Source organism: Chiloscyllium plagiosum, chromosome 25 (genome assembly GCF_004010195.1).
Source record: "Chiloscyllium plagiosum isolate BGI_BamShark_2017 chromosome 25, ASM401019v2, whole genome shotgun sequence".
Classification (NCBI taxonomy): domain Eukaryota; kingdom Metazoa; phylum Chordata; class Chondrichthyes; order Orectolobiformes; family Hemiscylliidae; genus Chiloscyllium; species Chiloscyllium plagiosum.
In genome coordinates this window covers 18415366-18442741 of record NC_057734.1, presented here as the reverse complement: position 1 = coordinate 18442741, position 27376 = coordinate 18415366, and the positions used below count along the sequence as shown (strand labels likewise).

Sequence of the window (27376 nt, the reverse complement as noted above, 5' to 3'; positions counted from 1 at the left end):
CTCACCCTAGTTCCAAACTTCCAGCTCAGCACTGTCCCCATGACTTGTCCTACCTGCCTATCTTCTTTTCCACCTATCCACTCCACCCTCCTCCTTGACCTATCACCTTCATGAGCATCGACGTTTCGGACATAAGCCCTTCTTCAGGAACAAGGGGCTTATGCCCGAAACGTCGATTCTACCGTTCCCTGGATGCTGCCTGACCTGCTGCGCTTTTCCAGCAACACATTTTCAGCTCTGATCTCCAGCATCTGCAGACCTCACTTTCTCCTGTTACCTTCATCTCCTCCCCACTCACCTATTGTACTCTATGCTACTTTCTCCCCACCCCCACCCTCCTCTAGCTTATCTCTCCACCTTCAGGCTCTCTGCCTGTATTCCTGATGGCAAAGCCCGAAACATTGATTTTACTGCTCCTCGGATGCTGCCTGAACTGCTGTGCTCTTCCAGCATCTGCAGTCATTGTTTTTACCTGGTTTGCACTCAGGCAGACCAATTTTTTCAGTCTTGCCCATCTGTTCCCAGTGGCTTAACAAGATGACTTGGAGCTGTGCTGACTGCATTTGATGCTCTACAGCACCTCTGCATCCATGCTAATAAACTTTATATTGCACAACAGTTGTGCTATAATGGTCCCAGTATCAGAAAGGAATACCATTTCCTATGCTAAATCTATCAAGGCAGCTTTTTTTTTGTGCATTTAAGAAATAGTGATTGGAAATGGATAGTATTCTTCCTGCGCTCCCTCCTGCATGGTTCCAGCTCACAGGTTCCCCTTTCCTGGTTGTCCTTTGGACAACATAGTTGCAGGAGTGTAGCTGGTGTCATGCACAAACAGCTGTGTGAAGCTGCAGCTGAGAGCCAGGAACCAGTTGCAATTATCCATCCAGCTGTGAAGCACAATTACGGTTGACTACTGTAAAAGGGACTACTTCTGACACACACACCTCAACATCTATATAGATGAGGCATTTGTAAATATTTGTTGTATTTTTGTATAATGGCAGGATGTTAGTTAAAAATTTCAGCTTTGATGTTTCTGTATCTTAAGCCTTCAGTTTACTGAATCTCATCACTCTCCAGGTCAAGTTTTTCAGTTTCACCCCACTATCCTACAAGACAGTCTCCTCTCTCCTGAACATTGGCTTATTACACAAAAGAAGACTAGTTTATTGGTGACCTTTCAGGTTGTATGGGTTGACAGTGGGTTTGAGCCAAAGAAAAAGGCAAATTGCCATCAACCTTATTGAAGCCGAACCATTGTCACAGCAGCAAAGGTTGTAAATAAGCTCCAAATGATCCTGTTAGGAGAGTCTCACAACAAAAATTCCTTTGCTAAACATTGTTGACATAAGACGATGTACATTTCTCTGTCCAAAATGCTTGAGATGTTCCAACACACTCAGGGACTATATAAATGCAAGGGTTACTGTTTTAACTGTGATTCCTGAATTTACTGGAGCTACATTGGGTGGGTAGTAGGTTTGATGGATTGTTCCCTCTTTGTCAAATAAGGCCCAACAGGTTACCTCCCTCCTGAGGCCTCTTCCAGCAAGGCAAAACAATTGATTGCAGATGGAAGTGGAGTACTGAGGTAGCCTGTGGCTCTGGTTCTGATATGGACAGAAACAAAATACTTTAGGCGGACCCACAGAGCCACATATCATAGCTCAGCATGATCCTAACCTCAGTCAGTGCCTGCACACATGGTTCGATTTGCAGTCTGTATCTTAACTATATTGTAACTTCCTGATCCTTAGCCACTAGACAGCATATTTCAGCACCAAGCAAGATGACCTGTCTGTTTTTTGTTTCTTTGTTTTGAACAGTAAGTCAACACCTAGCAATGAGTGACAAAGTTTTCTATGATCTAATGCCAGGAATCTAAAGCTCAGGAATGATGTTGAAGAATAGGAGGTAAAATAAGAGTGGACTCAGATCAGAGTTGAGTTATAACTTGCATTATAGTTTATTCATCTTCTTGAGTCTCATTAAAACATATGTATACATTAGGCATGAGTACAGGCAAATGCACCTACAGTACAGTGTCCAGATTGTATTTTTAAAAATTTGTTTCCAAAAATAAATCCTGTTGCACTGAATGAAACAAAACACGCAAAATAAAAACTGTGGGAACTGCTCCAGTCAGTCAACAAAGACCAAACCAGCTTTGCACGAGCCAGAGCCAAAGAGAAACTTCAAATTTCAAAATGGCAAGAACAGTTTTTTGTCAAACCACACAGAAAGGACCTATCAGTTCATATTGTTGCATATGCAACTGCCTTCACCTGCAGCCAGAGCAGAATGAGTGATGCTCCATCCCACCTCACCCCAGTATCTGAAAGGAACTTTTTGTTAACCAGTGGGGCACCATGATATGGCAAGGGCCACTGTAACCTTTCAATGTATAGGCTGACCTGTTTCTATGTCTGTCTAATACATATTTTTTTTACCCCTACTCTCAAGAACAACCTAAATTGACCACAATCATAAAGTAGCAAACGAATCAAACCCCAATTCTCACACAATAATTTAATCTTAGATAGAACAGTGATTCTGGTTTCAGGACTGGCTGGTGTAAACTGGTAACACACGAGATAGGTTAGAGAGTATGAAGGGCTTTAAACCGATGGAGGCAAGATTTTGCAACAAATAAGAAACCATTTTTTCACCTCTTAATTCACTGTTTGAGTCCCAGGACAGAACAGCAACCATTGAGAGCCCATTATGAAGCAGCTCAGGATAATCATGGTGCTAAGCATGAATGGAAATAAATCTATAGAACCTTGAGTGCTTAACATGTAAACCAAAGTAATAATTGTGACGTTTCTAAAGTAAGTTTAGAATTAATGGTTAGAGAGGGCCTGGAGCATAAAATACAGCAACATGAATTTCCTTCAGAGTATGGACTTCTAAAAACAGCTCACAGAGAGAGAGAACACCACACAGAGCAAGGGAGAGAGTGAAAGATTTTCTTGAAATACAAATGGGGTGGATTGCCAAGGCAACTTTATATAGCAATGAATCAATGATGGCTGATTAGTGGGAGCTGGAGCCAATTATTTGTCCAGAGTAGGAGAATGGAAGGTACAGGTGCAGTTGAAGCAGATAGCTGAAATAAAAATGGGTGAGAGGATAGAGGGATTTGGATTTGAGATGAAAAGAAGTATTGTTTAAAATACCAAAGAAAATCCAAAATGTTACTTTCATAAAGCAAACTAATTAATAAACGTCTGCCAGTGGATGACAGATGGGGATGTAGGTCTATGACAGATTATGCAACACTCTACCGTGGGAACAACAGCATGTTACAAGACACTTCAATGTACCAGTACAATGTTTCTAAAGGCAGTGAAATATCCAGATACCATTAAACTTGTTGGACAACTTTACCTCTGCACACTGATTTCTAGGCAGATTCTGAGCTTGACATTATACAATACAGTTTACAGTTCAAACAAAGCTACAGGCAGGGAAATTGTGTGGAATGGGTTACATGGTTTGGAATTCAACAGTTATTATCATGTTAGTCTATAAGAATCGGACTACACCAAAAGGTGTTAAGTGTGGGATCAACTTTATTCAATAGAGTAAGTAGCACTGTGAGGAAACATGTGCTTCAAGCAGATTGTATGTCAGGCAACACATAACACTTGGCATAAATCACCATTTACTTTGTGATAAGCTGTACTGGCTTGCTGCCGTTATATGCACCAAAACCACAAAAGAAAGGAAGACAGGCATTGGAAATAGAATCCACTGTGGACTAAAGCTCCTTCAGAGTAAACAGATCCCACAAGCCGTGAGCAACACAGGGGCTATAACATTTCATTCTCAAAGATTAAGCACCCAAAGTTGGAAAAAAAAGGGATTTTGGTTGGGCAAACATAATCCAAATATTTGAGATGAGCACTAGCGTCAATTTAATAATTATATATTTCATTTTGTCTAGTGTTAACTTATAAAAGAATATGACTGTTTACCAGTGTGTAACTACCTGTGTAGGCTACTTGGAAGCAGAGTGAACAATGAGCTCCACGGAATAACCAGAAGGGATTGCCGAAACTTGCTCCTACGTTTTGGCAATTTTGTTAAACACAATTTAGGTGGGAGGGGATTCCCCTGTTTCCACGTTCCTACTGAAATTGGAATAACTTTCTACAGAAAAATATTCTTTATTTGGTTGAAAATGGTAATAAGCAATGCTTCCACTGGGTAAACTGTGTCACTAATGCATAGCAGACAAAGGAATTCTCCCCAGATTCAAGTCTTCTCATTGATTTTAAGCAGCTATTTAGAATGTTTTAGATTCTGTTTAGACATTCTATAGTTAGCTGACTTTTTCATAGTAGCACTGAGTGCAGATTGTTGCAACAGCTATTTTGTCCATATAGCACTGTAAAGGAAACACTGCATGCATGGTTTATTTATTGCTTGTGTGGTCAGTATTCCCTAAGGTCAGTGATTTAAAGCAGGTGAGGTTCTTTCCGTAAAGTCGCCTCCAATATAAAGGCTCATTGAAATATACTTCAAAACAGGGTTGAGGATCATTGGATTTTCCTGAGAACAGCAAGACTGAAGCAATGCATAAAGCCAGAACTGTGCTCCTTGCTGTTTAAACTGAACACCTTCTCTCTAACTCGCTCTTGGAAACATTAAGTTTGTTCGATGTTTCAGGAATGATAACTTCACTCATTTAAAACCAAATGTGGAAAATACTTCAGAAAACATGAGTTTAAATGTAGAAGCAAATTACTGCAGACGCCAGAATCTGTACTCAAGAGTCAGCTGGACTCAAAACATTAACTTACTCTCTCTCCGTGGATGCTACCTGGCCCGCTGTGATTTCCAGCATTTCTTGTTTTCAGTATAGTTTTAAGTACGTATGGCTTCACCCAGTTCAAAATACAAGATGGAAATAAAGGCAACAGATGGCTTGGGATTTTTTAGTCTTTATTTTTTGTTATTTTTAAAAGTTGAATTGATTTACTTACATCATTCTAATTAACCACTGCCCCCACCCCCTATTTGCCACCTTCTTCAAGGATGGCAACATTGCTCCAAGGAAGTGTCAAAGATTGAACTTTAATTGTATGATTCAAACTGGTGGAGTGTGAACTAAAAGTATAAGCTGCAAAAAAAAACTAGAGGTCAGATAGAAAACTGAGGGGATGGGTGAGGATGCTTCACAGAAATTGAGCAACGTACTTGCTGAAGTCAACGTGTGTTATGTAATCTGAGCACCAGTTATGTTTTGTGTAATCTCTTGCATAATTCATATTGTTCGGCCCATGCAAACCAACCAGTCAGTTTATTAATGTGTTCAGGGGTACCAAAGGATCAAACCGTTTTCATAGTACAGTACTTCAGAGGCCCTTCAGTTTATTGAATCTGAACTGCCAAAAACTTCTCTTTTCCAAACCTTGTGTGGATAAACTATCATGATGATAATGGTATAAGATCTGAAGGGGGCATCAGCAGGTATAAATGACAAATGAAAATTGCTCTGCTCACACTTCAATCAACTCAACATCTATTTCCATGGAGTGAAATGGAATGGGTTTAGTGCTGGCTGCAGGAAAAATAATCCACAGTGCAACTCTCAAATTATCTAATGGATTGAAGTACTATTTGGGTGTTTTTAACCATTCTTCTGCATGTTGATTGCAGTTTAGCAATGGAAAGAATTGCTGGTCCATAACTCTGGGAATATAAAGTAGAACCTTACATTTATTAGGCACAATTGGGACAATGTTTTACTGGAGCATGGTTGCTTCAAAGCACAATCTCTCACCCCCATACCAACATCCCTCCTGTTCCCAGCCCATGTTTCCATTGTGAGACACAATGTACAACAAGTGAAGTGTGCTATGAGGATCAGACAGCTTAGTATTTTACCAGCTTTCTCTGTTCCATCTAACGACCCTTGAGAACCTTTGATCTTGTGACCATTCCTTGCACATGCACTTAATCGGAAAAGGGAACATCACAGCCAAGTTTGACCTTGTCCCCTCATTCAACAATAGCAAACTTGTATGTACCTCAATGCACACACATATTCCTGGGGTGGGGAATTGGTGCATTATCAGGAACAGGAGCTCTGCCTGACTTTCCCTGCTCTCACCTTCAAGAGCACAAAGACCCATTTAAGATCCCCACTGCTACCCCTAGCTAAGCCCAACTAATACAGAACAAAACTGACCAAGCCTGGGAGCTGCCTGATCTGTGTGGATCGGTACACCGACTGAATCAGTTCCTATTGTACTTTCAACACTAAGATAATTCCTTGCTCCTGTTTCTGACTGAAAATACACTCTTATCTAACTGGAGACAGAATCACAATGGAAAATTATGACTGACAGGCATTTGACTCAGCAATGGTTAGTTCCCCTTCACAATGAAGCAACCAACCTGAGACGGACAAATCATGAACAGAATCAAGCTCCTGGCTTCGGACCTTCAGTGCAAGATTACAAAAAAAATGGTAGTTCCCATAAACTCCAAAACATTCTCAGACTTGCATCTCAGTCAGAGCCCTGTGCACACAACCACACGCACATTGTTACATAATGGCATTCTGCCCAATGTTGCTGCAATGTTCAATCATATAACTAGGGCTTTTGTGTATTCATATTACTTTAAGAGTCCTCCTATTCATGTATGAGAAGTTTCATTCGTGCCACATGGGTGTCACTGGCTAGCATTTATCGCTCTTGCCTAATTGCCTTGAAAAAGGTGGTGGTGAACTGCCTTCTTGAACGACTGCAATGTTTGAGGTGTAGGGATATCCACAGTGCTGTCAGGCAGTTCCAGGAATTTGACTCAGGGACAGTGAAGGAACGGCCAGATGATTCCAATTCAAAAAGCTTAAAGAAGAACTTGAGTGATACAGGGAAAGATGTTGACCATCTCCCTCTCAGATGGGCACCCTAGAAGTCTTCCTGGATTTGGATTTCTCCATTTTTTTTGCCCCCAATGTTTTCACTTGCACAACAAATGCAAGAGGATTAGGATGATAACAGGCACTGTTATCCTCAGGTGTATTCACCCAGCACTCAATATTCTTTTGAGTAGTAGATTGCTGGGTGTGGAGAAGGTATCCAATGAGGTCAGTGAACAAGAAAAAATCTAACGATGGAACCACGATAAAAAAAGACCACTCGCTGACTGGGAGGAAATAGCTGATGAGATGGATAAGTGGGATCTTTTCCCTTAATTATTTTTTGGCATGGGTTATAGCTCTTTCTCTACTCCCAATACTGCAATTACTATCAATGACCCTCTAAGTCTATATATCTGCTGGAACAAATGAACAGGACTATTCTATTTAGCACTATCCATCACTTAATAAGATCATGTCTGATCTGTGGTTTATAGACCTGCTTTTGCTCCAGATCCTTCCGTATGATGTGATGTTTCTCAGTGGAGGGATTAAGTGCAAATGTAATTGCACACGATGTGGACAACTGACTGCACCTTGGGGTGAATTCTACCCTTATTGTTCATTCTTGCTGTACCTTGTAAACATTGTTTTGATGTTCTCATTATAGGCCTTGCTGCCGCATCACACATTTTAAACATTGTCCAAGTGAAAGAAATGTGCTTTATAAACAACAGTGATGCAATGGTTATGGGAAACTAGTGAAGTTTTGAGCGTGTGTGTTTTTTTAATACATATTTGTCCCAGAAATTCAAACATAATGAACACAGATTGATCACGGTCCACTATGGGCTGGGTAATGACTGTGGAATAAATTGTATCAAGCAATTTGTCCATTCTTCTTGAGTCCAGAAATGATGAGATGTGAATCGAGCTTCGGAACTCAAGTTTCCACTTCTCCACGTTTACGTCCGCATCTCACGACATGGAGCCATTAGTGGCTGAGGTTATCAACAAATTACTGCATCGACAAAAAAAAATCCAAACTCGAGCCGCAATCCCCACCCCTAAGCCTGCTTCTCTGCTGTTCCTTGCCTGATATCAGTCGAAGTGAGAACCCAATTTGTGCCAGTTTGGATTGAAGTTTACACACGGCGACCTTTGGATTCCTGGTGAACAAAGTCTGAAAACAAAAGTATTTCCAACAGTATGGTGCTTTTTGACAGTGGGGCTGTTGCCTGGAAAGCCGGTCCCCAGAGCCTGAGGGAGGGCCAGGGAAGAAATCAGATATAAGTGCAAGGAATCCAGTAAAGAGAGTGTGTCGTACAATCCCAATAACAAATGGTCTGTTCAACAAAGTTTAGAACCGGTCACTGTAACATTTTTTTAAGTAATCCAACAGGCCACTGTGGCAAACACCCGGAGGCGCAGGCTTGGAATTAACCCTTTCCAGGCCACCAGTGTCGAAGGTACTGAGGCAAAGTGCCAGCAAGGGGCCCGGATGCTTTCTTGACTACAACTTTTACTTGTTTTGATGTTCTGTCTGTCTGTCGCACTGCAGCAGCCGAGAGGAGAAAACAACAACAAAAAAAAACAATAGAAAATTCATCTCTGTTCAGGTCAAAGCAGCCACGAATGTCCCAAATCGATTAGAGATGTCCGAATGCAAAGATCTCCAAGTTTGCATGGGGCTCCGGCCTTTAGAGTCAGTAAGGTCGTCTGTGCAGTGAACCGACAGGCACTGCAAATGGCTGCCAGTCTGGACTGATGAAGCCTTGTTCTGGGAAAGCTCGTGGGCTGGAAAGGGTTAATAAACAGAATAAGTTTTAGTTTTCTGGATTAAGGACCATTTTCGTTTTCTCTTTTTTCTTTCATAAATAAGCTGACTTTTCTTATTGTGCTTAAAGTTTTCCTCAAGCCAACAGCAACCCCTGTAATTCTCCTCTGTATAACCTGCTGTGGACAACCTCACCTTTTCACGTGAACTTTGCTGATCAATTTTGGCAAGAGTTGGACAGCAGAATCAAGATCATCAATGGTGCAACTACCTTCCAATCCACAAATTACAGGGATATCTTTTCAGGAAAGACTCATCGTCACCTGTCAGTCGTGAACAATTTAGAAGGAGAAATTGATTTACTTTAAAGGAATGATGTATAAAGTAAATCCATTGGCAACCAAGGAAATCAGATTCAACTAAGTTTGAAACTGTTCCTTTTTGTGATGAGCCTTATATTCACTCTTTCAGCATTGAACATGTAAAATTTTTATTTAAATAACTGCATCATCATTCTGCTGTTATCAGTCTGAAAGTTGTTTTCACAAAAATGGTATTCACATCTCTACACGGTAGGGTCCATTCTTTTGAAATTCTGGAACCCTTGAACATTGCAGAACTCTCCCCTTACAGAGGGGTGTCACTCCCAGTTGATAGGGAGCCAGGGAAATAGTTTAGAATTCTCTTCAGTTAAAAAAAAGTGATATCAATACCTGTTGTTTTCCTTCACTTATAATTAATCATTGTGACATGAAGAAACAAGTTAGCAAGACGTCCTTTTGTTTTAAAACAGGAATTAATTTTGGCAAAAAGCTCTTAAGTGATAGTATCAAAGGGTCTCCCCTGTTAATGCCACATAGGCTCACCTTTGTAACAGGACGCATCTAATTACTTTTTGCTCCATTGTCCATTTCTTACCATACACTCATGGGAAGTAAAATGGAATAGGTGAGCGCAAACCCAAATCCCAACCGACATCAAAAAGAATGAGACCATCAAATTGCCCAAAATGCATTTCACCTCAGGTTAATCCAATTCAGTGAAGCACTCCAAGCTTGACCCAAACACACCATCCAGATACAAAATGCTGATTTTGTCATACTTAGGCTGGAGAGTCAATAATATATCATCTTAATACCTGCAGACCTCACAATCCACAGTTACTTAAACTTTTCCTTTCTTTTTTGAAACTTGAATCAGCTATTCTTCTTGCGAAGATTACAGAGAATGGATTCCACTCAGCCAATTCCTCATACAAACTGCAGAATTCTGATCTCAGAAGTGAATGCCAGTTACTGCAGTAATGGACATTCTGCAGTTAATTTGGCCCTGAGCAACGAAAGGGCATCGTTTGCCAGAGTTCCCACCCCTGGCCATGTGTGCCTGTGAGCATTGGCAAGATTGGGTTTGGTTATGATGCCTTGGGTTTAAATAGTTCATCAACACCCATGCAATCACACAATGAAAAACAGCTCTTGAATAAAGTAGCCAAAGCCTCCCATTGCCGATGAAGAGTACTCAGCTCCATTCAGTGCTTATTTGGAATAACATCAGGTCAGTTCTCCAGGTTCAATGGTAATGCTCAGTGACGTCTTCATTCAGGACACCACTAACATTGTGAGAGTAGCCCAATTTTACAAACAGCGTTGGCAAAGATTGTTTTAAATTGGAAATACAGAGACAAAATTGGTAACAATTACTTCCTAATCTATTTAAAGCCATAAAAACAAAAGAAATATCACCTCCTGTCATCAACTATCTTTGCAATTCATCTTTGCATCACTCGAAACAGCTGAAAAAGTGAAATTCTTTTGACATTGAATTTCATCTCATTCCTTAGCCCCAGCACCACTGAGTGCATAGTTCTCAGATGGTGAGGGAAATTTCATAGTTTATAAAAATGGCAACCTGCCCAAATAACTAGTGTCCAGGAGGTACAAAACAAGGCCGAGAAAATATGAAATGATGTTTCAGCTTTATATTTAGTATCATAAATAAATGAAATTATGAGCTACTCAGACAATAACAGCATTCAGCTCAGACCCAACAGCTCTCCCAATTGTTCAAATCCAACTGGAGGTGTGCAATTACAAGAATGACTGGTAACAGCAGTTCCCATCTCCCATGTATTTTTGAGTCTGATTTGTTTCGTCAGAGCAGAATGTCAAGTATCAGAAAATCGTGGGATTATAAAAGTGCCTGGTAAACTAAAGTACTCACAACTCTGAAGGGGCAGTTTACAAGGAATGATTCTGCACTCCCACATTCCCAGCATCAAACAATAAATTGAGCTCAGAAGTGTGGTTTGGAGAAACAGAACTACACCATTATAACTCTTATCACTGACCCAATGCTTCCTGTGAGATTAGGGTTGCTGAATCACCCCAGAGGAGCACATTAAAGATGGGAATCTCTCCTTTTTCTCATTTCTATTTTTGAAAGACAGCGTATTTTTAGATTCAATAAATGTAGAAATTTATCAAAATAACAACATACTGTACAAATAGCAATCATTTGGGCAGTCCGGCACCTTATACACCATGAGAACCACTGTCCACTCATGGAGGTTGCTAACTCTCTGGTTATCTTGGAGTCTCCAGGAATTCAACATTGATCTCCCAGACACAAGCAACCAGATAGAAGATTATAGGGGCATGCAGAATAACAGAGACAGCAAAAAAGACTGTTGGACTGACAGTCAAGAATTGTCCAATCAGTTAACAAGGAGTCCTTTTGCTTTTCAGTTGGTGTAGGAAGACAATATGCTGCACACATGGACATTAGGCCACAGAGGCATGTGCTGAATCCTTCGGGAAAATGTTCCATCAGACTTGACAATCCTGGACCTTGATTGGCTCGCTACTCCATGGGTCTTCAACCTTCTATTGACAACCTACCCAACTGCAAAATGGGACTTCAGTGTTATTCCCAGTCTTGCTTTTCAGCAAACAAAGTACGTGAATGTCAGAAGGAGGAGGAGGCAGGGTTACTCCACACTGTACTCCACACAGGGTTACTCCAGCTTCCACACTAAAGTGAAGAGGCCCTCTAATACAGAGTTATTAATGGGACTGATGTAGTGGTATTAGACTATTCTGAGTTAGGGGAGGGTAGCCTGGCAAGGAGGGATCAGCCTCCCATTTGTTACTGGTCTCCATTGCCATGATATGGATCACATGAGGAAACGATAGACTTATATCATGAAGCATTTGGAGCATTCTGAGAGAGCAAGATCTAGACCAGGGATTGTGACCCCTAACAAAAACTCAACCCCTCCCCTAGAAGACAGTACGTTATTGTAGGTTAATGTCAATGGTTTACTAGGACCAAGCTAAAAGTGTCCTGTTACCCAAAACAAACCAAAGTGCATATATCTCTCAAGTTCCAATGTATCGTAGTAATTCAATTGCTTGATCAAACTGATGCTTTAGATCATTCACTGCACAATGAAATGACTACTCAACATTCAACTCTACTGATATTCAGCACAATACATCCTAGTTGGAAATACGCACCGTGCTCTTTTTCGCGCGCTTGCGCGCCGATGTCACGCTGAACACCTCGAACACCTTTACGTTTTTTTTCAGCCCATGCGCACGCCAACTGCCCAGCTACAGACTACAAGTAACACGTTTGCTTTATCGCAACATTGTGTCAGCTGTCCTCGTGGAGAACGGCATCTAAAAAAAATAAAGAGGGCAGTCAGACGGGTCATCAGAGCTACACTCCTCCAGCACCCACCCCAGCGCATTTCGTCACGAGATCACTGGCGATTAAATGGTGAGCCAACACAGCCTTCATGTGACAACACAAATATAACAATCTCTCTCCCTGAAATTGCTGAATCTTCTGAGGTGATGCCCCATCAGCATGCTCCATGCAGAACCTCTTCATCAAGGCCCCTGTTCATTAAGTATCGCTCTGAATAGTGACTGCCAGCAAGCTATTCCCACCAGAAGGCACCACAGTCAAACCTTGTCCTGACCTCCCCCAATAACCACCCACAGACACACACACCACAAACATCTCCCACTGGGTGATCACTAAGCAAATCAGATTATATGCTGACAAACCCTAATCCCAGGCATTCAAGGGTGAATTGCAGGACCTCAGCGTGCCAGGTGATTTCAATTCAACAGCAGGAACACAATGGACCAAATAACCTTCTTCTAACCATGATTCTAACTTATTCAACACATGCCATGGATTGAATCAACAAATATATCAGCTTTATAAGGATAGACTCATACTAGGTAATCATCACTCCATGTTTTATCATCTATGATGCAACCGTTCACCTCCTTAGGTGTAAAACTGTTCTAAGGCCTATGTGTAAACAACACAATTTGACACCATCCACAAATATTCTTTACTCCTCCTCCTGTACTGCTCATCACACCACTGCCAAACTAAGGTCCGTGTTACCATCACTCCAGCACATGGAGGCAAGCAAACCTTGGCACTCTCACCCTGAGAGTCCAAGTTCTGAATAACTTCACCTTCGATACCCTCAACCTCCAAACCCTACCTTCAAACCCTGCACACATACTAACCTTTCTCTTGCCTTATTAACATTGATTGAAAAACTAATTCAGGTCAGAAAAAGCAGCAGCCTCATTTTTAATAACTCACCATATTCTGCACTTTGAAATCTGCAAGCAAAAACAAGGCAAGCAGTATATGTGCTGAATTATTGGACAGGCGAATGCACTCACAAAGCAGGATCACGACAGTGAACATGGATTCCTGTCAATAACGGGGGCATTCCTGAGAAAGCGACAAACAAGAACAGTTCAAACTGCTTCTAAACTAATTCAAAATTCGAAAAAGAAAGTTACACTCTAACTCCAACCATGCTGCCTGGGTGTATATTTATAAATCTTAATCTCAACAAACTACAACCATCTTATTTGATCATTCTATATAGCTATGGCCATGCAACATTATACATTGCAGCATGAACATGTACAGATCACACTGACCACACCTATATGTGGATATACGCACATAAATTGTAATCCACACATGTATCTTTTGTAATGCCATTCAGCGCCATCACAATCTATGCAGACCATCATCAGGAACGGACTAAGAGTATTTTTGTTTGTGTAAACTTTCTGAAAACACAAGGTATGTCTCATCTTAGAGCCACACGGTTATTACTTCTGTGTAAAGTAACAATCATAAAATTGTGTGATATATTCCAAGGAGTTGGGTTTACTTAATCAAATTAAGTTATGGAACTTATATAAAAGCAAAACATAAAGCAGAACTGGACAGGAAGGATATTACTGAACTAGCACTGACCAGTGTGCAAGAAGGAACTAAGAAACACAGAGTAGTGCAGAGGGTGAGTGCCGAGATATCTGGCTGGAGAAGATCACTTAAGTTCAGGCAGTTGTTACAAAGGAATTATCAATCATGAACTAGGATTTTAAAAGTCAATTCACAAGAATGTTTAAGCTGTCATGTAAAATACCAACAACAATGATTATTTTCAATCAACTTAGCGCGTAAAAAAGTCTAAATCCAGCAGTTCTCTGATCTTCAGTCCATAGCTGAATAGACTGCAGGCACTTGCGTTCTGTAAAATGTTAAAATTCTCAAACTTGTTTAAAATTCCCACCAATACCTCCCGTCTCCCTGTGTTTGCAACATTCCACACACAACCCCTCCACCCCAAGCCCTATAATCCTGCAAGATCTTTGCATTCCAGCAATTTTGGCTTCTTCTGCATTCATTAATCACACCACCTTTGGAGCTGCCTTGACCCTAAATCCTAGAATTCATACCCTAAATCCCTTCACCTCATTTCTCACATTTTCTCATAATGTCATTGACCCAGACTTTGGTTACCTGCCCTAAAAGTGTTAAATTTTGGAGGACAATCATTCGGCATAACATCATCAGACACTTTACTGTGTGGAAGTGCTGTATAAATTGTTGACTGAGCCTGACTTAAGATTGGCCACTTGGGTGAAGTAATGGAGGGGAGCTATTGCCTGCAGAAGAGCAGCACATGGAGAATTATACTTCTTATTGTCTGGGTTTGTGTTATCTGGTTTGGGGGGGGGGGGGGGGGAGCAGACAGAGTGAACAAACGGGGAAAGATAATTTTCACATATGCAATGAAAATTCCAGGCTGCACCAGGTCAGACTGCAAAACTATTCGGATGTCCTTTGGCAAACTAGGAGAAGTAAGGGGGAGGGGGAGTGACATGTAACAAAGGAAAGAAATAAATGGGCTTTTTAAATACTGGATGCTGCGCATATTCCTGTGCTACAAAAACAGTCAAGTGTGAAATCTAATTCCCATCCACGCCCTACATAAAAATAATTAAATTGAGCAAGAGCTGAGCAACAATACATTATTCAATTTTATATTTCAATTCATTTCATTAGAATTTTCGCTTATCAGGTGGTTACAATCGGTGAAATTGAGCATGTAAGATTTGGTCCCTTTGTTGGCCAGTCTCCAGAATGCAACTAAACTTCAAACCTTGCACTCTCCAATCTTTTCATACCCCAAAACCAAACAAAGATGGATTTACCTCTCATTTTAAGATAGGCCTCCACTGGCTTCATACAGCATCATAAAGGACATTAAACGCTACAAACTCCAAGGATTTAAAACACAACTAGGAACCCTTCCAAGAGAAACGATAAATAATGGCTATACTTCAGGGAGACAGTTTTTTTCTCAGCCCCTGTTCTGATTGTGTGCGCGTGGGGTATTTTGTTTTCGCTTTTGTTTCTTTCCCTTCTGAGCTGAGAAGTTATTTGAAATTGCAATCTGCCGTGGGTCACTCCTGAGAATCAGATGTACACTGTAGTTAAGCGCGACTGGGAGAATTTAAGTGACAGGACAGAGTTTGAATATCTGGCTTGGCCTGCGGGCTTGTCCCTTTCACCTACTGGAGCGTGCTGACAAACTGCAAGCAACTGCTGCACGACTGACCAACTTCCATCCACTGAACACAGCAGGAGCCCTGGATGAAGACGACCGTTCTCCACGGTTAGTCAAGCATAAGGTCCTGATGTCTGTCTGTCTCTCTCTCTCTAGCTGCCCCTTTCAGAATATATGCAATCCAATCATTTTCCGAGCTATTGCTCTGAATGGCAACAAAATGAAACACACCGTGTACTTAGAACAATCAGAGTCAGGACTTGCGCCGTTTTGTACGGGTTGAGACTTTTTAATTACAATAAACTGGTCATATTCAGAGCTGACTGGATCCTTACAGCCGATAGAAACTATTGTTTCTCCTTGGCTGCTCCTGAAAGCGGCCTTGCCCTCCTAAACTTTCCTTTCCCATCTCAGGCAGGTTTGGGGCTGAATAGGAAGATCTAATCCAGGCTCAATCGTGGCGGATGGAGGAGAGAAAATGTCCTTTTCTTTCCCCTCCTCTCCCCTGCCTCAGATCACACAATACCCTCAAATCAGCAACTTGCCTGGTGGGATTTAACTGTTTAAGAGAATGCAGCAGCCATTTCTTCCTCATTACAAATGCAATTGCCACACCAAAAAAAAACTCCCAACAAAGAGGAGGAGCATTGATTAGCATTTTCAAGTTCTTCAAGTTTATAGTCACCATAGAGCGCAAATGGTGTTGATGTCCTCCTAGTCACTCCCACTTTAGAATTCCTATTTGACTCCCAGTTCCCACTCCAGTATTGTACTGGGTTGCCAATTCTGACTGGAGGCACTCCTCGATGTTTCATCACATGACCTCAATCACCACCGTCACATGACAAAAAGCCTGTCTTCCCCATCTCCAATATTTTTCTAACTCAGAAACAAACGTGCAGCGAATATGTGTTTGATAGCCACTAAGAATTTTCTCCTGGGTTCCTTGTAGCAGTGCCCATTAATCATTACTGCCTGGAGACTCCAGGACACTCGGGGCTGGGTAACCCCACTCCAAGGCACAGCTCCACTTTCTGACCTCTTGAACAGGTTCAATACTGCTTTGAGTACTGTAGGTGCATGGGCATTGAGGATTTGGCTTGTGCTGAATTTGTTTTTTTCTCCTCCTGCTACTTTACCTATTGTCCAGCTGGTTTCCAACACCTCCTAACTTATCAAATACCTGGGAATAGTTCACATGTCACACTGGCACCCAAATTATGAGTCAGTGTCAGCTACCCCGAACTAAAGTTTTTAAATACACAATGATCCTGATCAAAGTCTGTCCTGCGGAGAAGATTCAGCGTTGTTCTACAAATATTTCTGACTTTCAACTGCCACTCTTGGCAGCTACCTGGTTAAAAGGATGATCAATGCCTTATGTGTTTGGGAGAATGGGTAGTGAAACAAGAATGCACTACAGAATGTACCCAAGTTCCTTAGACAGCACCTTCCAAGGACAAGGGCAACAGATGCATAAGAAGACTAACACCTAAAAAGCTCCCATCGAGCCACACACCATCCTGATTTGGAAACATATCACTGTACTTCCATTCCAAAATCATGGAACATCTCCACCCCCACCAATATTGCTGTGTGTACCTGCACCAAACAGACTGCAGCATTTCAATAGGCAGCTCATCACTGTCTGCTCAAGGTTACTTAGAGATGGCTCAGCCAGCAATTTCCAATTCCCCTGAATGATTACAAAAGGAAGGGACTTTACTTGCTGATGGAGTGACTCATGTACAAGCTTTCAGGATCTAATAGGGACTATGGTAGTTACTCAAAGTGAGCGAAGACAAAGTATTAGGGAGAGTGGAGAGGTAAGCAGACAAAGGGTGTCCTGACTGTTGCATTGGACAAGAACCATCCAGTATGACATTGATCATCCAGACACTCCCTGCACCTCACAGAGTTTGATGATCTAAGCCAGTGGAGCAATGGTAGGAACACAGCTGTTCCCATTGGTCCTGGGGGTCCTACTCTTGGTTGCTTTCCAAGGCTTTCTCTGGAAAATATTAACGGGTGAAAATTTGAAGTTGACAGCTTTAAGATGTCCGCACCACTCAACCCATTTAAAATAATATCTTCAGAAGATGGAGGAAAAGAGAATAAATACAAGTCACACCTTATTGCCAGCATTTGCTGTCACAGCAATAAAGCAGAATAGGTAACAAGTGCTGCCTGCTAAAATTTTACTTCTCTAATCATTTTCCTTTTGACAACAAGCCACACATTATTCCCCACTGCAGATAAAGAAACGTCTTTGTACTTTTACCAAGGAAGTCCATGTTCCATAAGAGATCACATTTGGAAACATTGAAGGAATCAACATTATACTATCCTGCCATGAGCCTAGTCTGGAATCAGTAAAATCACATAAACCTTTCCACACACTGTGGGAAAGTGGTGTAATGAATTTGATTCCAGATACATGCTTGATAGGAGCAGAGCAACTCACAAAGCATTTGCATGAGTTGCTGCATATCAAACAGGGCACAGGTTGCACTCAGCAGTTCTAGTGGAAGAAAACTTTTTTAAAAATCATTCCATCCACCAGCCTGTCAAAAGAGCACCAATAGACATAAATGATCAAATACGCATACAGACACATAGTTTTAAATAGATCAACAACAATATTAAGATAACACCAGTTGGGAAATCCAGCCCAGACAGATAGAGAGAGACCAATTTAGTTACACAGAAATAGACAGGCATCCATATCAACGCAAATGAATGGACATGGAGAAATTGACATATATAAACAGACCCAGTTAAATGGATGGACAGGCATATAGAGTGACACAAACAGACCAATAGGTACAGGCAGTAGATACAGGCAGATGATCATAACGACATGGATATACATAATAGACCATGGCAATGGACACTGAGAGACAGGCATAAAGTGATGAACAAAGAAAGATTGACAGATGAACAAAGACAGTCAGGCATAAATGGATGGACAGAGACAGTCACAAACACAGATTGACACAGATGCAGACAGACTCAAAAAGACAAATCCTGAAAACAAATGAAGACATACTGCTACAATAGAAACAGAAGGACACAGAAAGAAAGAAAACCGCAAACACAAGAAGAGACAGAAATACACAAACACGTAGGTGCAAATGTATGGATGAAGTGGACAAAGATGGATAGAAACAGATGAGGATGACAGACAGATCAATCCAGCAATAAAGATGCAGAACAATAGACAAAGGCAGATGGACAGGCATACTGGTGTATACACACACTATTATGCAATGTATCATATTCAGAGTTTCATAGAGTTGGCTATAAATGCACCAATCAAATTCAGTATTAATGATTGTACTCAGAAGTAATTCATCAACAGTTTAAAAACACAAACACAACTATAATCATGCTCTGAATGTGCAAGTCATAGCTACCATAAACATACAAAATTGAACAAAACAAGTACGGATGATTAGAGTGGAAGAAATTCTTTAAACTTATAGTCATTGGATAGGTTGGAAGCACTTCATCTGTTATAATTAAGAGCCCTTCCAGCCTACCATAGTGGTCAGGGAGTTCCTTTTTGTCCACTTTAAGTCTTTCCCGTCATCTCCTAAAAATACTGAATCTTCCTCAGGTTCTCGGATCCTGAATGCACTGACACACACTGGGGTCACTCCCCTCCTGAATGCACTGACACACGCTGGGGTCACTCCCCTCCTGAATGCACTGACACTCACTGGGGTCACTCCCCTCCTGAATGCACTGACACACACTGGGGTCACTCCTCTCCTGAATGCACTGACACACTGGGGTCACTCCCCTCCTGAATGCACTGACACACACTGGGGTCACTCCTCTCCGGAAAGCACTGACACACACTGGGGTCACTCCTCTCCTGAAGGCGCTGACACACACTGGGGTCACTCCCCTCTTGAAGGCACTGACACTCACTGAAGTCACTCCCCTCCTGAATGCACTGACACACACTGGGTCACTCCCCTCCTGAATGCACTGACACTCACTGGAGTCACTCCCCTCCTGAATGCACTGACCCTCACTGGGGTCATTCCTCTCCTGAATGCATTTACACTCACTGGGGACACTCCTCTCTTGAAGGCACTGACACCCACTGGAGTCACTCCCCTCCTGAATGCACTGACACACACTGGGTCACTCCTCTCTTGAATGCACTGACACACACTGGGGTCACTCCCCTCCTGCATGCACTAACCCTCACTGGGGTCACTCCTCTCTTGAAGGCACTGACACTCACTGAAGTCACTCCCCTCCTGAATGCACTGACACTCACTGGGGTCACTCCCCTCCTAAATGCACTGACACTCACTGGGGTCACTCCTCTCCTGAATGTACTGACACCCACTGGGGTCACTCTCCTCCTGAATGCACTGACACACACTGGGTCACTCCTCTCTTGAATGCACTGACCCTCACTGGAGTCACTCCTCTCCTGAATGCATTTACACTCACTGGGGTCACTCTCCTCCTGAATGCACTGACACTCACTGGGGTCACTCCCCTCCTGAATGCACTGACACTCACTGGGGTCACTCCCCTCCTGAATGCATTTTCACTCACTGGGGTCACTCCTCTCCTGAAGGCACTGACACACACTGGGGTCACTCCCCTCCTGAATGCACTGGCACTCACTGGGGTCACACCTCTCTTGAAGTACTGACACACATTGGGGTCACTCCTCTCCTGATTGCACTGACACTCACTGGGTTCACTCCCCTCCTGAATGCACTGACACTCACTGGGATCACTCCTCTCCCGAAAGCACTGGCACTCACTGGGGTCACTCCCCTCCTGAATGCACTGGCACTCACTGGGGTCACCCCTCTCCTGAATGCACTGACATACACTGGGGTCACCCCTCTCCCAAAAGCACTGGCACTCACTGAGGCCACTCCTCTCCCTAAACCACTGACACACACTGGAGTCACTCCTTTCCCGAAAGCACTGACACACATTGGGTTCACTCCTCTCCTGAAAGCACTGACACTCACTGTGTCCCTCCTCTCATGAAGTTGCAAATCATTTTTTCTTAAGATGCCAGGTACTTTCTATTGATTTGCCCAAGTGATCATGTTACCTGCTTATGTCCAATAAATATTGTCAGGCCATTTGGCCATGTGGTATCACAAGCAAAAAAACACTTTTCAGAGATCGTTGGATAATTATCAGGCCACAACCTTCCTTAATGTAAAGAACGGAGGTTAACAATAACACCATTATACTTTGCCATTGAATCAATTAAAACAAAATCAGAAATTTATTTTCCATCAGTTTGAATTTCACTCAGTCTGTTTACACATTACTGTAACCCCAATTCCTGATTTCTTCCACACATCCAGGAATGTGAAGGTGGTTCCTGCTATACACTCTTATTAAACTTATCAAGTACAAGGAAGATATTCAAACCCATAGAGTGAAGTGGAGTAAGATTCCCCCCTCCATGGTATCTCACATTACATTGTGCAGGTGATAGGTTGTGCCCAGAGTTCATTTTCAGCATTGCATTTATTTTGTAACTACAATGCCTTTGTAAAGCAAAGTCATAATCATTGATGTTAAATAAAATTCCATCTCATCCTACGTCCTATATATATCTTATGTCATAATCAGAAATAGTCTGTGACAGGACAGACATCATTGTAATAGAAAGAAGCAAGGATCTGCAGGTGCTAAAGATCTGAATTTAAAACAGAAATTGCTGGAGGAACTCAGCAGGTTTGGCAGCATCTGTGAAGAGAAAACAGAATTAACATTTTAAGTTCAAAGACCCTTCTTCAGTGTGTCAGTACTAAAGAAGGGTCTCAGGACTTGAAACGTAAGCTTTGTTTTCTCCCTACAGATGCTGCCAGACTTGCTGAGTTTCTCCAGAAATTTCTGTTTTAGTAGCTTTAATAGGACTGGCTATACTACAATATGACTGATGTTGCCTGTAATGGGATTGCCTGTATTCATGATACGACTGACAAATTCCATCCAGGGACAAACAGTTGTATGAGAATTTACTGGATTCCTTTTATGATGAATGGTGCCCATAAAAAGACCGACTGTATTTGTAACATGCTTCACAAGTGTTTATGCCATAGTTGATAGTGTCTGTAAGAAAGCCGGCTGTATCTATAATATGATGCCAAGGTCCATGACAGAACTAACAGTGTCTGTAAAAGGACCTGTTACATTTGTAGTAAGACTGGCAGTGTCTTTAACAGTTCTGATTGTGTTCATTAAAGGAATGACAATCCTAGATTTTTCAAAGAATTGTTATTTTAACATCGGCAGGTTGTTAATTAAAATACATTGGGTCCAGAGGGTATTAAAATAATGTTGACTAGAAAACCTGGACTGGCATACCCTTAAAAGAACGGTCAAGGACTGTGTTTCAACCCTGAGTCATGACTGGCGTTGCTGAGTAATCACCCTTTTATTGAAACCATCCAATGTAGTTTCATTGAAATCTAGGAGGAAAATGAGGCAGGTGATCCTCTCTGCAGGCTACAGAGAAAGAAGTTGAAAAACACCAGATTAACAAGGCACTATCAGAGGCTGAAAAATTAACCCTCCTCCAAAGCATTGGGCACTCCTTACACCAAAACACACATTGATGCTGACTTTCTGATCCATTTCTACAACTTCCTACAGAAATTACCAATGAAACCGACTGATGTCCTCAAGGTTACACTCATATTATTAAGACAATAGCATACAAATGTCCTAAAATTTGCAATGGCCATGGAAACTGACAACTCGTGCTCTCAGTAAAATAAGTAACTATTTTCTTTCTAGTCTAATAAATGAAGCATAATTAATTTTCTTTATGCCCAGAATAATGTTTTTCGGCTTCTTCTTAAGGCACTGACTTTCAATATAATGTCAAGATCTTTCAAGCATCTCAGCCAAATGTCTACTCTGTATATGTGAATCAAAGCAGTGACTTTTCGCAGGCTATCTGATTGTGGGTGTGAAAGATAAGGAAGGTGTCACAGGCAGTCTTCTACCCATCAAATGTGCAGGCATTTTCTGGACCGTATGCCCAACCTGACCTGGTGTCAAGGCAAAATGTAGCCTTTCACCAACCCAGGAACCACGCAGCTCCCTCACCACTGACAACATTGAACGTTGGATTTACTTTATTCAGTTCAGCCAGTTCCCAGAATGAACCCAAAGGACATTTCTAATGTCTTTCAAAGCCAGATTTAAGCTCAACACATGAAGTCATTTAAAGAATCTGTCCCACCTCATCTTTCCATGATGTTTGACTGCACTATGTTGAAAAGTACAGGTAGAACCTCTTCATTGTTATGGTTTGGAACATAAGATCAATTTTTTTAAAAAAAGCTAAATATGAATTAGTTTCCAGATAATACCTAATAAAGCTCTACTTTAATTGGATTTGTAATAAGTGGGCTATTTATGGAAGGAGTAATTAACACCTTCACTGCAGTCTTCCTCAACTAAGACTGAAACAAGATATCCAGTCCCAGAAATACAGCTCTCACAGAGGTGAAATTATCAGCACCACGTCACCAATATAAGGGTGGTGACGAGAATGACATTTAAAATTGTACTTAGTCTAGCAGGCCTATTTTAAGTTTGTATTAAAAAAGCTATAAATTTAAAATATATAATATAAAGAGATGTGTTGACTATGCTATTTTGAATTGTAACAGGTAAACCAATGCATCTTCAGTTTTCCTCTGATCACATTCAACAAAGTAAATCCTTCCATGTTTTCCTGAAGATGTGGAATTAGGGTGGGTAGTGTCAGAAATGGGAGGCAGAGGTGGAACTCTGGTGCATAGGATAACAGTGTGTGAAAGCATTGCACTGCTGGACAGCATGGCACCTCAAAATGTTTTTTAACCTCAAAATGTTCTTCACACTCACTCTGATTTATATCAAGCATTGAGATGAATCACCTCAAGTTTGGAAATGTTGGGCAAATGGAATTAAAGTTTTTTTTAGATTGGTAACCTTCAGATGGCCTTCCTTCTGATGTGTAAAATTCTATGCTTCAATCCTCCAAAGGGAAATTTTAAAAATTGTCACTAGTAAAGTGTTCACAAAAGTTTAATTAATCACTTGTTTACATGGAACTAGACGATTGTTGCTGAAAAAGAAATGAGACTCTTTTTACAGTGATAAAAAAAAGGGAAGGCTAGGAATAAGAAGAAATTCCAACAATATTTTTCTACATATAGGTTATTTGATTTTTAGATTGAATTCTCATGGAATGAGAGTGAAGCAAACAGGATAAACAATGGATATGTTTCCAGAAAAGTAAATGAAAGAATATTGTAAAATGTCTAGCTAGGTTAATCAATTAAACCTATGGACATTTTTTTTCAAGTAACTACGCTGTTCCATTTCAAACTCACCACCAACAATGCCCGTTTGTGAAGTGTATTTGACTGGCAGGAATGCACATCACATTGGGAAGAAGAGGGTTTTAACTAGATTTAGACTAAACGAAACCACCAGTTCTTTTTAAAAATAAATACTTTGTGTTAATAGCAGGACACAAACATTGCACATGAAATTTAGATTATGAATGCCATCTAAATCCTTATGAAACTATTTTTACAGCATATTCAGTATTTTAGTGGAGGTGTTTCAATTTCTCTAAATTTATTTTAAATCAGTTAATGCCTTCAGCAACAGAAAAGGAATCATCTACAAATGTACTATATGACATGCGGATGCCAAATGTGCATAATTTTAACGCCAAAGTGTCCATCTTTGCTGTGTCTTAACTAAAGGCAAGTCTATTTTCTGACAGTGGAATCTTAGTGACAACACATAGAATTCTACAAAATTGCAATATTATGAACCCAAGATGATAAGTTCTCAAACTATAGGTCAGTATATTTTTGCTTTAATACTCACATTATAAGAGAGAGGGAGGGAGTAAGGAAGAAGCTTATATAATAGCTGAAAGAGTCAATTCACCAACATTGCACCTCATTCTCCAGAAGAGTCATCGCACTACAAATGTATGTATTTATTTATTTGAAAAATGTCATTGATGACTCGCATTCTGCTTGCAGTAAACATGTGATGGAAATATTCAAAACCTTTATGAGTTGAATGCAACATCAATGCCTCAAAGTTGGCAGACTTTAATGCAACGAGCTTTACATTTTTTTCTTTTAAAATTAACTGTTAGTGTGAACGAAATTAATTAGACAATCTAACAGAGTGCCAAACACTGACAGGAACGATCAGCAAAATCTGTATCAAGCCCAGAGTGGCTGCAAACAATTTCTGCAGATGAACAGTCTCTTATTGAAGAGAAAATCAAATATCCCAACAGACCATTACTTGGCATCTCCTTTAATAGATGAAAAGGTCTTTGATATAAAGCTGAACACGCGTTTATTCCCATCTTTATTTACTGATTACAATTGTGTGGAGCTAGCTGTAAAGATTTCACTGCTATGTCGCTCAGGAACCTGGCTTTCTCACCAATGTTGTCTTTTCACTCAAACAATCCCGCTATTCTGCTATTCCTTGCACTTAGTCTCAGTCATTCGAGTTGTTTAGATTTTCACTCACATTGCAGTTTGCACAGATTGTAATCGCATCGAATTAAGAGCCTGAAGGAAGGTTGTTTTAAATTAAAACACAACTAATGGGAGGAAAAACAGATGAATAAATAATCACCGGAGACTGAATGCAAAAGTGGGGTTAATCTAGTTGACAGGAAATATATTTGCGCTCACTTCAGAACCGGACTGGAGCAAGACGCTGGCTTCACCAGCATGAAATAATTCTCGCCTGCAGTATTTGAATGACACAGTGAGCTGTATCTGCATAAAAGCTGCGTGGGTGGGTCAGTGTGTGGCTTGAAGGGAGAGTGTGTGACAGTTTGTACGTTTAAGAGTAGGTCTATGTATTCAAGTGTCAGTACCTGTGACTAAGTCCCTGTGTTATGGCACTGTCTTTCACATACACACATACAGAGCCAAGAACAGACCAAATATGTAAGAAATGGCATTTCATATCAGATTTCAAATTGCAGTCTCCTTAGAGAGACGGGGTTGAGTTCTTTTAGGATATTTTGCAATTGAATCCAGGATAGTGACTCCCCTTTCTAGACAGTAACCCCCAGTGGTTTGGCGGAAAGAGAAAGCGAAGGCACTCCTGTTAAACCACAAACCCTGTGATCCCTTGCACCCGAAAATCCGCAGCGCGTCACGGGAGAAGGAGCCTCGCCCACGGCGGCACAGAGCGCACGAAGTCCGGGCGAAGCAGCCGCCTCCAGTCCCAGTCAAAGCGCTGCCTGGAGCGGGATAGCCGCGTCCACACCAAGGACCCACTGCCAGTTCTGCTGCCCGTTTAAACCGGATCATTCCGAGAGCGCGGCAAATCGCAGCAAGTTCTTTGATACTGTTTATTCCACCCCCCGCCGCTCTCTCTCTCTAACCTAGGACCAGGGTCAAACACATGAAATTCTGCAATCTCACTACAGGTTAGATTAAAAACTCCTTGGGTATTTTTTTTTCCCTGCAGCGCATAATGCCCAGATTTCGTGCAAATCCCAATCTCAGATTGAACCAGCAGTTTTTTTTTTATTTCTAGTCGCCTGTCCATTGTCAATCTTCAAGATATTCAGGAGAATAGCTTCAGTGACAATGGGAAATTCTCCAGGGTTCTTTCAGCTAAAGTTGATTAAGGGGCTCACTCCAGCCTTTCTGGTGCATGGAAGAAATTCTACATCCGTGCTAAATCTAAATCCTTCCCGCCCGCCACTGATTTAATCCCCATTCTTTACTCGATATTTGCTAACACGACCAGGGAGGTTTGCAAAAACCCAAAACATCAGCACCCCATTGTTAAGTAAAACGTTTTGCGTCGAAGAAGATTAATTTTCCCGTCCGTCTGCACGTGCGCCCCTCGGTTATTCGTTTCCTCCTGTTTTTGCTATCAGTTTGCCAGGAGACCACTTCCTCTTCACTGTCTGGTCTTCTAGCAGCTTTTACATGTATAAAAAAACGTCTGGTACTTAGGGTTACCCCCACCACCCCCCGGGAATGTTTCAGCTCCCGAGAAACAAATGTGTTTCTCTTCACTCCATTGGCCGTAGCAAAACTCTCAGTTAGGAAATCACCCCGAGTTTTAGAGCAACCAATTCACACCTCACCAAACAATCCCACAGCGTTACTGCAACTAGCCCATGAGATCTAACAGCGCACCACTGAAACATATCACAGCCCGAATATCTGGGAGTTAAAGTACTAATGGTATCAATTAGTAAACCATACCATAGTGGAGTATACTTCACAATTTAAAATAAATTGAATCCGGTTATTGAAGCTGCCACTGCGGGTGAAACTGAATCTAACACATTACAGTGTTCAGCGAGTGCCATCTATCACATTCAGAAGCCTACACCACCTGACAAACCGTGGCTGTTGGCCTTTGCAGTCAGCAAGTGCGTTTCCAATTCCAAGTGAACTGTACAAGAATTGACAATGTCGAACTCATACAGTTAGTGCAGATAAACACGGAGCCCATTTCTGCACAGGATCACAGCGGGCTGGACTGCCCGTCCATTCACTCCCATTGTACCACGTACAGAAGCCAGACACAACACAACTCCTCAACTACACAAAGCAAGAATCCAGACAGAAACATCCCCTCATCACCACCACCCCCCCCCCCCCCCCCCGCCAATTATTCCCAATTCTATCGCCAAGTGTACAAGAATGCTGTCTGTAAAACCAATCTAGCAGTCCCCATCCTACACAAGTACCAGCTCTCCCGCAAGAGGTTTCACACACACGGTTTAGTAAAA

General features: G+C 41.5%; 1 protein-coding gene across 6 annotated transcripts in view; it reads right to left on the bottom strand.

The window, feature by feature from the left end:
• Positions 1-27376, bottom strand: part of mn1b (meningioma 1b) — a 135263-nt gene that overhangs the window by 101203 nt on the left and 6684 nt on the right. The window contains exons 2-3 of one of the 6 annotated variants that reach the window (XR_006315376.1): positions 12173-12337; positions 8564-8677 (exon numbers count right to left, since the gene is read on the bottom strand). The exons of 4 other annotated variants lie outside the window; for them this stretch is intronic. Coding sequence is in view for 1 of the 2 variants with exons in the window: in XM_043715619.1 (XP_043571554.1) it covers positions 8496-8677 (182 nt within the window). In the remaining variant the exon portion in view is untranslated. Of the gene's footprint in view, positions 1-1945; positions 8678-12172; positions 12338-27376 lie in introns of those variants that run through there. One more of the 6 variants, XM_043715619.1, reaches the window with a different exon arrangement.